We start from the raw sequence: 15,269 nt of genomic DNA, 5'->3' as shown, positions 1-15,269 counted from the left end.
TTTCTTTTCCGAAAATGAAACTTTTCCCAGGTGGCCTCCAGATTGTGTAAATCTGAAAACGCTGTCTTGGCATTGTATTATGTTCGGATAAAACAGAGCTATGTAGTAACACTGTTATATCAGTGAGCAAACACATGGTGGCAGTAGTGCTGAATTTCATTTCGGTACAATATGCAGGGCGGAAACTGAAGTACAGTTTCTTCTTTGCTTGTTTCTGAGGTGTTTTAATGTGGATGGAGGTAATTGTAGAAATGAGCTGAAACGCCTGATGTGGACGCAAGAAAACGGCATTTTTGAATTAATCTGGCTTAATGTAGAGGTAGTCTTAGACATACCCATCCCCAGTTTGAGGACTGTATCTCTGTGTCACATTACTTTTCAAACATGTCTGGTAACGATTTGGACAACCCGCAATTCAACTGGACATGCTGACCAGGGCAACAATACTCTGTCATGACCCCTAACATCACTCTTGAAGATGACATTAAGAATTAAGCCTGTGTGGAGCTGAAGCTGTTGTTCCTAGAAACCACAGCGTGTCGTATAACGAGAGAGAGAGTCAGACAGACAGAGGAGGGAGAGCAGGAAGGAAGGAAAAAGGTGTGGATGACTAAATGTAACTCAGACCAACTGAAACAAAAGCAGTTTGGCCTTTAACTTGTAAAGCTGCATAAAAGAAAAGTTCACTCACTTTTTGTGGGTCAAATTCAAATTCAACCTTTGTCATGACGACTAATTTACCAGTGATAGAGTATTAATTTTTATTCTTTTCAATGAGGAAAAGATGACAAATTAAATAGTCTCAGAATAGCGTTAAAACTTTTAACTTTTAAATTTGTGAATCAGATATTTTATTGCTTAACTAGGAAGGATTAAGAAGTTACAGATATGTGAAGTTTACGTCCAGGAAATGAGATAATTTACACGATAATTGAGATTTAATTACAAGGTAACACTTGAGATGCTTGAAGAAGATCCTCCTGAGTTTCGTGACGTTTGCTGTGATGATAAACAGAGAGAAACAACAAATCCTCACAGAAGCAGTGGCAAAAAAAATGCTTAAAAATGACTAAATGATTGAGTATCAAAATAGTTGATGATTGATTTTCTTTCTATGACTAATTGACTTATTGATTATATAAAGTATGTACTTTGGTTGGATGTTAAGAATCAAGTTGTGAGCTGATGTTTTCTGTCCTGTGAAACTTAATGAGCTGTTTTCACAAAGTTTAATTTCAAAAGTTATTATCAGTGACTCCAGAACCAACAGGAACTAAATTTACACCCGATGGAGCCGCATCAAGAGACAACACTGTCACTAAAGAAAGAGACAGAGCAAACTTTAAACTCCACAACGATCCCGTCTCTGTGGGAATTAATCAAACACTGGTCTCTATTTTTAACATCTACCTCTGTCAGTGCAGCTAGGTGTGCTGCTATTGTAGTTCCAGGCCTATTTATAGCCTCCATGCAGCCAGGGTTTGTAGTCGTGCCTTTGCAGTGACTCACAGAGCTGTTGGCTTGATTGAGGAAGTCCGTTAGTGACTCCCAAACTCGACACTATAGAGTCTGACCGACACACAGACAGGCAGATAGACAGACAGACAGGCAGGAAGAGAGACATACAGCCGGTGAGACAGGCAGAGAGTCCAGAGAAAAGAGAGGAAGGACTGAGTTTGAAGTCTGAGAGGTTTGAGTTGAGGATGGACATGAGGCAGAGAAGAGCCGACGAACAAAAGAGACGAAATATCTGGAAAAAATGAAAACTCTTCTCGTCAAATAAGGAATTATTTTGTTTTCAGAGACACACAAAGGACATTTAACCAGCTGTTTTCTTTCCCAGCATTACATTTTCCAGAAGGATTTGTTCTCCGCTGAAGATCACAAATATAAAAGAGAAGGATATTTTCTGAAATCTACCTTCAGTAGTGAATCTAAACTCACATCTTCTACCTCAGCCTCAGGATTATGGTGGAGTTTGCTCCGTCTGAGAATCTGAAGGAGGATAAAAATGCTGAAATGTAAAGTTCATAGTTATCTCTGCTCCCTGTGGTTCACCTCACTGCTGCTGCTGCTGCTCCAGGTCAGTCTGATCCCATTTCTCTTTTATTTAATGCATTTATGATCCGTGTAGGAAAATCACCTGACAAATGATAAGGTGTCTTTAATGCAATACCAGGTTTCTAATGTGCAACAAATAAGGAAAAAATATGTGAAAAACAGCCACTTCTTTTTTTTCTGCTGTAGTTCACGCTGACACGAAGGAACATTTATTAGAACTGCAGCTAACAATTATTTCCAACATCGATTTAATCGACTGATTATTTTCTCAGTTAATAATAATTGTTTTGTATAGATTCATTATCAGGAACACATGAGAAAGAAAAACATTAAATATCCCATTTGAGAAGCTTCAACCAACAACTTTGGAATTTTTGTTTGAAAAATGGCTAAAATGAAGAATTGATAAAAAAAAATTTGCTGATTAATTTTCCGTCAATTGACTAATTGTTGCAGCTGAAATAACTTGTTTGTTCAAAGATAAATTCCAGTTTCCAGTTTGTAAGTGTATCACTGTCTCCAATATGTGAAAATAGTTTTTGCATTTTTTTGTTGTAATACCAAAAAAATATCTTCTTGAAAACAACGCCGCAGCTTTGCTTCAAATCCATTGTTCTGCTTCCAAAACTGAATATGTTCATTTACATTCACTGACTATTCACAGTCATTAAATTGGAAATTGTGGCGGTAAACGAAGCTTTGCAAAGATTCAGACGTGGAGGAGCAGAAGTACTTTAAATTAAATCACACAGTTTTACTTTTCAGCTGAAAACGTGTGAAATTTGGCTTTTGTTGAGCAGCGAGTTGCAGTGGAATCACTTTGCATTATTCTCTATGGAACAACTTTTATATGATTGTTTTCCTTCCTGATGTTGAGCTTTCAGATCCTTTTTAACTGTGAATAACTTGTTACGAAGCTTGTTTTAGGAAGAAAACTGTGTCTTGTTTGATGACACCTTGTAGTTACTGTACAAAGAAACCTTGATTATGATTTTAATGTATTTAATGTTTATTTGTAAAAGAGGCAAAAACACAGCATGAACAAATGCCACATTTACAATAGAGCCAAAGTTAATTTCCTAATGTCCCTTTTTAAAATATGTAAAACTCAACAGTAAAATAAAAAAAGTTCAACCAAAACAGATGATGATACAATAAAAGTGCCAGTAAAACCCCGAACACAGAAGCAACATTCAGCTGTGTGCAGTGTGGTAGAAGGGGTTGGTAGCACCAATCCGATCGGACTGAGAATCACGACCCGGCAGCAGCTATGACATCTGTGTGTGTAACTATGAACAGTCGGGATATACAACCTGATTACTAGAAGTTTTGGTGAAGCTAGCAGGAGGCTAGCAGTTTCCCCCTTCCTCCAGTCTTTGTGCTAAGCTAAGCTAAACATGACCTGGACTTATCTCTGCGTTTCCATATGATGTTGGATTTTTAATGCTATGATGATTGAATAATTAGGATGAATGTAAGTGTGATCATTACTCAGATTTCAGAGCTTGCAGGGTTTGAACAGTGCTGCGTGTTACACTAATATTTATACAGTTTTATTTTCCTCGGCTGTCATTTCCTTCTCTTCCTGTCTGTTTATCTGTCCGTGTCTCCTCCCTGCAGCATTATTGTCTCTGAACTCCCTGAACTTCATTATCAGTGACAAATTATTTTATTTTCTGTTCTGCTTCCCAGTATTAAAGGTTACAGAGCTCGGAACAACTGTTGCTGTCACTGTATCGTCGCTCACTGCACAAACACTCAGACATGCAGGAGGTCAGAGGTCAGCTGAACGGTCAAACCCCAGAAGTGATAAATATGAACAAACACTGCGGTTACAGTTCCTTAAATAGCTGCAGCTGATGAACTCCCACAGCGGTCTGTTCAGAGCGTTATGGCATCATCAACATTAAAGGCTTTTTGCATATTTTCATCAAAAATATCCCAATATTAAAAGAATATAGTTGTCGTGAGTTTTGTTTCCCATCATTTTAAGATTAGTGAAATGCTTCCAGATGAAACTGTTGAGCAGTTTTCAGTCTGCTGTACTGAGGTTAGATCCAAATATGCTTCTGTTAATGGAAGATGAAGAGAAAATGGGAAATTAAAGAAAGCAAGATGAGTTAGAGTCTAAATCAGTTACGAGTGGAAGTCTCTCTTTTATTCAGAGACGTTCAGATGGATCTCAGTCTACAGATCTGTAGTAATGATGTGGTTAGCTTAGCATAAAGACTGGAAACGAAGGGAAACGGCTGTTTGAGACAGTTGAAGTAGCACGCTGACCCACCAAGTTAAAGCTCCATCCAGTCTAAAGGCAGATGTTTAGATATAAATACTGTCAAAGTATACCATCAAATATATCTTATGGATCAACACTTCAAATTAAACACAGGAACAAAGAGTAAAATATGGAGCTTTCAGTCTTTAAAGCATCTCAACCTTCACACAGTCACATTTTAAGTGACTCGAATATTGAGAAAGTGAGAAAACATCAAATATGAAGGAAAACTTGTGGATATTTCTGGCGGCTGGTTAACCTTTCATCGCAGGGTGGAGCTCAGTATTTCTAAAGTCGTGGTCCTCAGAAATGTTTTCAGAACAATGGGATCAAAGAGCTGCTCCACCCAACGTCTGGAGTTTGAGATGAGACGCTGGTCTCCTGACGTCTGTCAGTCCACCTCCTGCAGCATAATCTACTGACCGGCTGTCCATCCCCACAGCGCGCTCAGTGTGTCACGGACAGCTTCACTAAAACAGTGATCACATTTTGGAGAAGTGGGAGGCGGTTAATCGATTCCTGGAGCTGGAATTACAGTAATCAATATGGGTGGAAACAAAAGTGTGGATGAGAGTTCGTCCATCACTGAACGACAGAAATGATCTGATCCCGGCGATCCACAGATTTACTGAAATGTTTATTAAAATGACTGTTTGTCTTTATTGATAATACACACAAGGGAATAAACAGGTCTTTGTTTTCATAGAAATACAGTTCTACTCCTTTTACAGTTGGAAATGTGACCTACTGTGTTGAATCTATCGGAGAATATTACTTATTTTATTGTGGAGCTGCAATACAAATGTTCCTATTGATAGATTGATAGATACTTTATTTATCCCAGAGCGGAAATTAATTTAAATTCAATTAAACTACATTTTATCCTGGTGTCACCAAATCACTGGAGAAAGTGTTAATAATAAAAACTGTTTCTGTTCTCCAACTCTTTCCCAGACAGCAAAATAAATCCATACTCTGTTTTCTACTGGCCCAGTAAACGCAGGTATGGCCCATGTACCTCATGTTGGTCAGGTGCTTCTTCCACATCTGGACCATGTCTGGTGCACACACAGAAAAACTCCGGCCCAGATGTGAAGGTATATGGGCCAGACTTGGGCCTAAAGGACCGAGACGTGGGACTATGTGGGTTCGATCACATTCATAATCCTGGTTTACTTCATCTCTCCTGACAGGATGTGAGCAGAGCCGCTCCCACAGAGGACCAGTCCGCCCCATGTAGCATCTCTGCATCTGACCCGGTGTCCGGCCTGGACTCCATATCACTGACTGTTCACACACCTGGACGGGACTGCTCCTTCGCCGTGACGTCACTGGACTCCGGAGCAGACAACGCCGAGTGTAAAAGGAGAAGAAGAGGAGACGAGGAGGTGGAGACTAATGAGATCGGAGGCCGGGAGCGAGGAGAGGAGGAGGAGGAGGAGGAGGAAGAGACGGGAGCTAACTCTCTGGGAACCAACCAGCTAGGAGTCGAGGACGGAGGAAACAAGGGAGCCGGAGATGTTTTCACCTGTGTGCTGGATCACCTGGAGCCGGGCACCGCCTACCAGCTGCAGGTTCGATCCCAGAAAGACGAGGAGACGTTGAACGTCACGCTGCACACCAGTAAGTGAGCAGAGTAAACACAAACACGTGTGTGTAGCGTCAAAACAACACGCTGTCTAATGACGTCATTAACACTTTGTCTAATTTTAGTCCAACGATCTGAAGTCGCTGTTTGTTTGTATTTGTTTTGATCTGTTCCACGTTCTCCCATGAACAGGTGGAACCAATAGCATTATCGATGGCTCGGTTCCCTGGGGGGGGTGGGGGGGGTGGGGGGCTGTAGTTATAGCAACATCCCAGATAAATGTTTGACATATAAAACATGCGATCAATATAGATTGAATTACTTGAGGGAGGCCGATTCTAGAGCTGCAGCGATTGATCTATTAGTCAGTGGACAGATAATTAAGTATCAACTGTTTGATGATTGAATTGTCGTTGTTCATCAATTTTTCAACTTTAAAACAATCAAAGAAAAACTATGGAAGAAACTAATGGATCAGGTGTTGTGTCTTATAAGTGATCGATCAATCAATTATTCAAACTCCTTCTTAACAATCTGACAAATATTTTCTACAAAATGTCATAAAAGGGTGAAAAACGCTGGTAGCAAATATCTACAACCAAAAGATTCGATTTCCCTCCAAAACCTTTCACTAGAGAAGCTGTAACATGTCGACTGGTTTCATCAGTTAAAAATTAAATGGCCGCCGTTTAATTTCCTGTTGATCAGCTAATGTAAAGAGTTTCCTGCAGTTTAATCACCTACAACATTCATTTGCTGCACGTGATACTTCGTTAGCACACTGTTGTGGAGCATCTGAGGGTTTTATGTTCCTGTGCAGGTGTGGCTGCACACACCTGTACCTGTGACAACCTGCCATGTTACCTGTTGGAGACGTCTGAATTCACTTCTCAGTATTTACTGTTGTGTTCTGTTTTGTTCTATTGTTTCCATCTCCTCTGACCTCTGCTCGTTTGAAGTAAAGGAACACGACACGACCTCCATGTCGCGTCGACTCTTTGTGTGTGTGTGTGTGTGTGTGTGTGTGTGTGTGTGTGTGTGTGTGTGTCTCAGAGTTAATGTCATGTAGCTTCCCCTCTCTGTAGCTCTGTGATTAGCTACAGGAACCACTGCCCTGCTGAGAGAGAATGATAGAGCAGTAAAAGTACATGAAAGTGTGTGTGTGTGTGTGTGTGTGTGTGTGTGTGTGTGTGTGTGTGTGTGTGTGTGTGTGTGTTGTGTCCACAGTGGCGGGCGTCCAGAACAGAAGTTGGACCCTCAGTGTGTATTTCCATCGTGGGCAGAGCTCAGGGTTCAGCCATTTCCTGCCTCCATTGTTCCTTTGTTCTGTGGGAAGCACTGGGAAAAGGGCGTGAGGGTGTGTGTGTGTGTGTGTGTGTGTGTGTGTGTGTGTGTGTGTGTGTGTGTGTGTGTGTGTGTGTTGCATTCGGAGGAAACGGGGTGTTACTGCGCCCAGTCGACACCCGACTTTAACCTTCTCAGCGATGCAAAACACTTCTTCTGTGGTGTTTGTGGTTCCTTATCTTTGGAGACACTGACTGTTGCATTCAATGACCTTCAGAACTTCACACAACCTGCTGGTTTATTTTTACCTGTTTAACTTCAAAGCTGCAGTAATGAACTGTTTGGCCACTTGGGGGCGGCAGGACGAGCTGAGCGCACCACGTCAGACATGTAGACGTGGTCAACGTGTTAAACTACTCTCTTCCTTATCATCCATGTGTTGTGGTGTTTGTGTCACCTGATGAATCTCTCTTTCTTTTAGCTCTGTGTTTGGTCTCCACCTGCTCCCGAGCATCCTCTACCTTCAGACTATATGGGACCTTTAACTCGAGGTCCCCCGACTAGATTTCTTTCTGGAGCTTTCAGCCGCATCGCTTGGCCTTTAATGGAGATGATGGCGTTTTAATCAGCTGTCATTATGAGAATAAAATAAGTAATTCATTCATGAATAAATATTTATAATCAAAGTCTTAGATGAATAAATAATAAATGATTCTTACTGTATTTTACTGTATTGTTCATGACTGTATAGACATAATGAGAGGTGGGGGGTTAAAGTGTTGAGTCTGAACCAGATAAGAAATGTGCTGTAAAACCAAAACTAGTTGCTAAAAGAGGCTGCAAATTCACAGTGACACCTTTTCAATTACAGATTCATTTAATCCTTAATTAATACATTATAAAAATACATTGCTTCAGTTTTAAAGTGGCTGAAATTCATCTAGAGTGGTGGACTCTTCAAACTCTGTGATTTCCCTCCAAACGCAGCTTCTGCTTCTTTTCACACGTCCATAAACCGTCAGTGACAGAAACCTCCGCAGCCCGACTGAAAATGGTGAAAATGGTTTTGTTTGTTTCTGTGTCACTCAGGGCAGAGATGAGATGTCGCAGCCTGATAATATTGTTCCACCTCAGTTTGAAGCGCCAGCGGCGACACGGCGGCACAAATACAAACACTTAACCCGGTCAGAGTGCTGAGGGGAAGCAGGGGGCTCTTAAACAGGCGGATGGTGTTTTTAGTGTGTGTGTGTGTGTGTGTGTGTGTGTGTGTGTGTGTGTGTGTGTTCAGTGTGTCAGGACTCCCACAGTGCTCACACTTTGATGACAAGGCCACAGATTTGAGGAGCTGGATCCTTTTCCTGTCTGACTGAACCTCACGGTCAAAACAGATAAATCACTCTAAAGGAACAGTCCCACTGTTTGGGGAAACTGTGTAGATTTTCCATGTAGCCTTTGTGCTAAGCTAGGTCACGTTCTTGACCTGATTTAGTCCTGGACACACACAGAGATGAAACTGGTTTCCATCATCAAGGTGATTTCCAAAAATATCACTGGTGGTCTCTACATTTTCACTTCCAACGCCTTTAACTATGACTTGAATAATAATATAGTTGTGTGTTGTGTTTATTAAAGCGACTATTTCCTGACTGTGTACGTTGTGTTGCTTCAGGGCCGTCGGCGGTGAGCGGCCTGGCAGTGACCTCCAGGACCTGCTGCAGCCTGGGTCTTTCCTGGCAGGCCGGCCCCGGCAGGACGGAGCGCTTCAGGCTGCAGCTGTGGGAACCTCCTCAGAGTCTGTATCAGTCCGCTTCTTTATGAATACTCTTCATGTTTATGTGTATAGAAACAGGTATATAACATGAACTCAAACAGTGATACAATAAAAGTACCATTGCATTTACCAAATACCATTCAACAGCATTCTGTATTTAATTTTATCACTGTCTAAGTAAATGACTGTGATATAAGCAGTTGATAGTCCTGCCGATCCAACTGAGAATCAACACCCAACTCTGCAGCTCTGTCGTCACGAGCTGATCATTGTTTGTTTCCTGACCAACAAACTCGAAAGTGTTTGTTTTATATAAAACTGTGGGCTCAAGTTCAGGGGCAGAAGTTAACAAAGCTAAGCTAACTGTATGCTACATGCAGCACAAATCAAACTCAACAAAACACCACATGCAAAACAGCACAAGACAAAAAATCTACAATGATACAAAAAATACAAACGATTTACTTGTTCACGTTCTTTGTTTTTAGTTTGTTACATAAACCAACATTCTNTTACTTTTTTTACTTTACTACAAACGTTCTTTGTTTTTAGTTTGTTACATAAACCAACATTCTGTCCAATAAACAAGCTGCTAGAGAGTCATGTGACCATTTGTTTAACCTTCCTCCTTCTTCTTCTTCTTCTCCTCTGTGTCTGCAGGTCTGCTGAAGAACGAGACGTTAGAGAGCACGACGACACAACACACACTCCACGACCTGACGCCCGGGAGACTGTACAACGTTACCGTGGTGACGGAGGCCGGCGATCTGCAGAACAGCAGGATGGTCGAGGCCCAGACAGGTACGTGCCGAGAGAGAGAGAGAGAGAGAGAGAGAGAGAGAGAGAGAGGGATGAAAGAAAGATATTTTATATCTGTTTCTTTTTCTCTCTAGTTCCCTCTGCTGTTTCAAACCTCACCACTGACTTTAGCAACAGCACGAGCTTGCTGTTGTCATGGCAACGGCCCAAAGGTGACCTGGACGCGCTCATTGTCACCCTCTTCTCGACCAATGGCACGAGCCGCTGGGAGACGACGCTTCCGTCGGACGCCACAGAGGTCGCCATCCATCAGCTGACCCCCGGCTCGACCTATCAGGTGGCAGTAACGTCCAGGAGTGGCGAGCTGACGAGCCAATCGGAAAGCACCGTCAGCACAGGTGAGTTCTTCTTTTCATTTCTGTTCTTTTGTCTTCTTCTTGTCTTTTTTCCTCTTTTCTTCATCATGTTCGTTTCTTGTCTCCAGCTCCAGCAGCGGCGTCCCTCCTCTCGCTGTCTCCCTCCTCCTCCGGAGACCTCCTCCTGTCTTGGACGCCCCCTCCTGGCCACTGGGAGAGCTACAGGCTGTTCCTGTTCGACGGCTTCCAGCAGTTAGTCAACACCACTCTGGACCGTGAGGCGGTGAGGTTCGTCTTCCCTGGGACGGGTCTAACGCCTGGGAGGACGTATAGAGCCGTGGTGATGGTGGAGAGCGGAGGACTGGCGGCTGAGAGCAGCTGTGAAGGATCAACAGGTGAAACTACTGTAAAAATAAAGAACAGGAAATACTTACACCTAACAACAAATACACAGGTGTGACTGAATAAATGCATTCATGCAAAAATATGACAAAATACATATAATACATATTACTGTGGAAATATATAACAGCAAATACACATCAGTACAGAAATATTCAGACCTGAACCTAAACTCTCTTCATGCAGCTCCTGCTCCGGCGTTGGACCTCCACATTCGACACTCGGACGAGACCTCGCTCAGCGCCATGTGGAGCCACGCCCCCTCTGGGTCACGTGACAGCTACTTCCTCACCATTAGCCACGGTAATCATTAACGTCTCACTGACAAACCAAACCAAAGGTAAGAGCTGGCCGACATATTGTAATTATTCCGTCCTGTGTCCCGTAGATAACGCCACCGTGGACACCAGGGAGGTGGAGCCTAACATGAGGGAGTGCACGTTCAACATCCTCACACCTGGGAGACGCTACACCATCACTGTGACAGCCAGGAGCGGGAAACTGAACACATCTGTGTCTGTGGAGGGAAGGACAGGTATGTGTCTTCACATGTTACCTTAAAGACTTGGTCAGCTTTAGGTGAAGCTAGAATCAAGGTCGGGTCCAGGCCGAACTAAACGCTTCATAAAACAGAATTATTGTTTTAGAAATTCACCTTAAAAGAGTAAATACATTTATTTAGTTATTTTCAAACTTTTACTGAGAAACCCATTTTTTCTGGGAATTCAAGGACTAGAACTGTAAAAGTTCAACTTATTACGAAGTTTTTAAAAACATGCACCTTGTTTTGTTTTTTTTCCTCAGTGCCATGAAAGAATTTAACAAAAAGTCTTTGAAGCTGATCGTTGTCAGAGGTTGCTAAGACGTAAATGTTTAAGATGCTTTTGAAGGCCCTGGTCCATGTGTGTGTGTGTGTGTGTGTGTGTGTGTGTGTGTGTGTGTGTGTGTGTTGCAGTTCCCATGGCGTTGCAAGCCATCACTCTGAGGAGCTCAGGAGTCGACAGCCTCCAGGCATCATGGGAGAAACCACCAGGGGGCGTGGACTTGTACATACTGACGCTGCTGCAAGACAGGTGTGTGAGTGTGTGTGTGTGTGTGTGTGTGTGTGAACCAGATTTATTCAGGGAAATATTCAACTTCTGTCAGATAAGAAGAGAGGAATCATTTGTGTGTGTGTTTACAATCTTTTACATTAAACTGGAAACTGGATGTTGTTGATGATGGAAAATGGCGGGAAAAAAAAAAGATTTAAAAGATGTTTATTGTCATGAGTGTGGACACTAAACAGTCGTCCTCCTCCTCCACAGCGCTGTGGTTCAGAACGTCAGTGTTGCAGTCGGTTCTTCCTCTCTGCTGCTCTCTGGTTTGACGCCCGGCGCCCTCTACAGGCTGCAGGCTGCCACTGTCAGCGGGGGGCTGCAGTCTAAAAGCACCAGGCTGGAGGGACGCACAGGTGAGAGACTCCTTTACCTGAATCTGATATTTGAACCTTTGTTCTCCTGCAGGCTGAGCTGATTAAATTTGTTGTTTGTTTACTTTTTGGAAACACTTTATTTCAGAGAATATGAGAAAATGACCCTATTTAAATACAAAGAAATAATTGTTCATTTATTTTTGGAAACTTTATTCAGTTTTCTATGGTAACACGTCACTTTATAACTATATTATATTGTTTTATACAAAGACATAAACGTCCATTAATGTATTTGTTAATAACTATAACTCCTGCTGTGGACAATTTATTAATTAACCATTAATAAACACATAAAACATCCTTATATCTGCATACAGATGCAGTGCAGTGTGTTATAAACCATTTACTACATGTTAATACAGTTCTAATAAATGATAAATATGGAGAGTTAAAGAAAGATGTTGCTGGTTGTACTTGTAATTCTTTGGAATTAATTAATTGGAATTTTACTGACTGAAAGCTGTTTTCCAAATTTCATAGTTCTTATCTGGAGAATTAAAATAAATGAATAGGATATTACCAGTACAATAAAGCTTTACCATTATTTACCATTATTTGATCTTTGTTCATCATTAAAAACACATTGTTTTTTACTTTTCATGCATGTATTCAACAGAATCCGATGTGATGATTGAAATATTACAATTTGCATTAACCACAATTTTTACTGCCTGTTTTTATCTGTTATGAGAAAAAAATGATTAACGAAAATATGACTTTCCAGTTTGTTTTCCTCAGTTACTAGAAGCCAGAATAATAACACACACACACACACACACACACTCTCCTCTCAGTTATATAAGACTGTTTGATTGCCGGTCAGTTGGGCTCTTATTGTGTAGAGACAATATCCCCACTCAGGATTTGTGTTGTTTCCCTTCAAACACATTCAGCTGCTGCTTAACAGGAAAAAACTCAGTGACCCGCTCAGTGACCAAAGAGTGCACAGTCCTCAGACAGAACATAAATATGAACAGTTTACATTGCATGTCACCGTCTGAAGATACAGCTGTCTGCTCCGCTGTAAAATAACAGAGCACAGAAGATGTCCTGGAAGTGTTTGTTTACAGAGGCTTGATAATAAATCAGAGAAAATATTGGTACGAATGTTAAATTCATGACTTCATTGAGTCAGATACAGTTAATGAAAAAAAAAAACTGTACCATATGAACAGCTATTGATCATGTGTTTCTGAACTGATCGTAATCAAATACAACCCTTTAACTGCATCAGAAAACATTATCAACAATGAGATTCAGTTGAAAGCTCTTGAAAAAGCGAGTAAGTGAACGACTAATTGTTAAACTGCTATTTCCAAGATCAAGAAAAGAATGACTGTGTCTGCTGTTTTGGGACATTTAGAGTTTATTATCTAAACCTTTATGGATTTATATGAGAACAGTGTGTGTGTGTGTGTGTGTGTGTGTGTGTGTGTGAGTGAATGTGTGTGTCTGTGTCTGTGTATTTCTACGTGATAACATCAGAGAGTCTTTAGAACAATAGCTGAAATACCAGAAGGAAAGTTTGGAATGTTCCAGACACACAAAGACGCCTTGCTCAAAGGCTACACACACACACACACACACACACACACACACACACACACACACACACACACACACACACACACACACACACACACACACACACACACACACCTTCCTGCTCAGAGAACCTATTGTGTTCCCACAGAATGTCCCAGTTATTTTCAGGACAGACTGTGTGTGTGTGTGTGTGTAACACGTTGGCAAAACAAACCCCGCCCCAAGCCTCCTCAGATGACCTTCTATTGGTCAATAGATGGCATTTAAATACGGACTATGTTCCTTTGTATTAGCTCAGTGTAATGGTCAGAGTATGATACCACCCCTCAGCCAGTTGTGTAGCTAACTCTCAAAGCTAACGTTAGCTTGCTGAAATACGACCCTTGTACAGTAATAGAGGTGATGTGGAGAATGGTAGATACATTATGAAAACCGTCACTGATGTTATTGTAAATGAACAGAGTCTGACTGTACTAATCCTTTAAGAAAATAAATTTAAATTTAAATTTAAATTCGCATTACAATATTATTTATTTTATGAATTTATTGTATTGTTTATATTATTTACAATTTGTGTACTGATGTGTGATTTTATATGTTTAATTTTTTTCACACCACTCAAACCACTTCTTGTTTATAAATTTATTTTTCAAGAATTATAAAGAAAATCTTCTTTTTCTTTCAGACCCAGCATCCGTGTCCGAGGTAACCGTTGCTAACGGCGGCAAATCGGACGCTCTGCATGTGTCATGGCGTCCGGCGGTGGGCGTGGTGGACAGTTACCTGGTCCGTCTTCAGGAGCGGGATGAAACCGTCCACACGCTCGCCGTGTCGCGCTCCTCGCCGCCCGAGTGCTCCTTCAGCTCGCTGGTCGCCGGGCGACTGTACTCGGTTGTCATAGTAACGAGGAGCGGCAGCCTGGAGAACTCCACCACGGTTCAAGCACGAACACGTAAGGAGGGATAATTTACTCATTTTATATTTATGTTAATTGTGTTTTACTGTACTTGTATTTACATGTATGTTTGTACTATCATAGTTGGCACGTGCATTGGAGTTTACAGTTAAATTTAATGAGTTTATTTCTATAGGCTTTGTATTGTATTAACAGTTACATAACTCTTACCTCAAGTAACAAAGCAAACTGTGTCGATATGATAGTAAACATATCTGAATGTTGTATTTTTTAAAATTATAATATAATTATAATTATATAATATATATAATATATAATTATATAGCTATAATAATAGGCTTTATTATATAAATATATTTTAAAATTTTCTTCTTTATTTTCTTGTTTGTTTTACAGAACCTGCCACTGTGCAAAACCCAACAGCTGTTCACTCTGCAAGAGACGACTTCCTTAAGGTGTGTTTGTCATCATAACTTTTTATTATTTTTACATTTTTATTTTTGTAATTAAAAAAAATAATTTTTTAGTATTATAGTTTTGTATGGATATTGAATTCATATCCATTTACTCCCACATATGTTTGTCTTGTATAATTTTTTTTGACTGGTTAGTTTTATTGATTTTGATAAGACAAGACAAAAAATAACAAAAGAAAGAAAATATTGACAACAATAATCAATGTAAAACAATAAAAAAACAATTATTCATTATTTCTGTGTTTGTGTAAATACACTGTCTGTTCACATGTATTTACACATTCACAGATACATTTAACTAATAAATGTTTTTCAATTTTTTATAGAATTTACCTGAAAATTATTAATTAAAATAAATAATT

General features: G+C 40.6%; 1 protein-coding gene across 1 annotated transcript in view; it reads left to right on the top strand.

Moving 5' to 3' along the window:
- The first annotated feature begins 1,676 nt into the window (after window positions 1-1,676).
- Window positions 1,677-15,269, top strand: part of LOC111224597 (receptor-type tyrosine-protein phosphatase beta-like) — a 32,528-nt gene continuing 18,935 nt past the window's right edge. The window contains exons 1-12 of the mRNA XM_022749147.1: window positions 1,677-2,083; window positions 5,530-5,959; window positions 8,878-9,000; window positions 9,640-9,780; window positions 9,873-10,136; window positions 10,223-10,489; window positions 10,683-10,799; window positions 10,885-11,031; window positions 11,452-11,569; window positions 11,804-11,949; window positions 14,201-14,467; window positions 14,828-14,886. Of these exons, the coding sequence (XP_022604868.1) occupies window positions 2,012-2,083; window positions 5,530-5,959; window positions 8,878-9,000; window positions 9,640-9,780; window positions 9,873-10,136; window positions 10,223-10,489; window positions 10,683-10,799; window positions 10,885-11,031; window positions 11,452-11,569; window positions 11,804-11,949; window positions 14,201-14,467; window positions 14,828-14,886 (2,151 nt within the window). The 5' untranslated portion in view covers window positions 1,677-2,011. The remainder of the gene's footprint in view (window positions 2,084-5,529; window positions 5,960-8,877; window positions 9,001-9,639; window positions 9,781-9,872; window positions 10,137-10,222; window positions 10,490-10,682; window positions 10,800-10,884; window positions 11,032-11,451; window positions 11,570-11,803; window positions 11,950-14,200; window positions 14,468-14,827; window positions 14,887-15,269) is intronic.

The sequence above is a fragment of the Seriola dumerili genome, unplaced genomic scaffold (genome assembly GCF_002260705.1).
Source record: "Seriola dumerili isolate Sdu_G_001 unplaced genomic scaffold, Sdu_1.0 BDQW01000138.1, whole genome shotgun sequence".
In the NCBI taxonomy this organism is placed as follows: domain Eukaryota; kingdom Metazoa; phylum Chordata; class Actinopteri; order Carangiformes; family Carangidae; genus Seriola; species Seriola dumerili.
The sequence above is the reverse complement of the archived record's forward strand: the minus strand, read 5'-3'. Positions and strand labels throughout refer to the sequence as shown.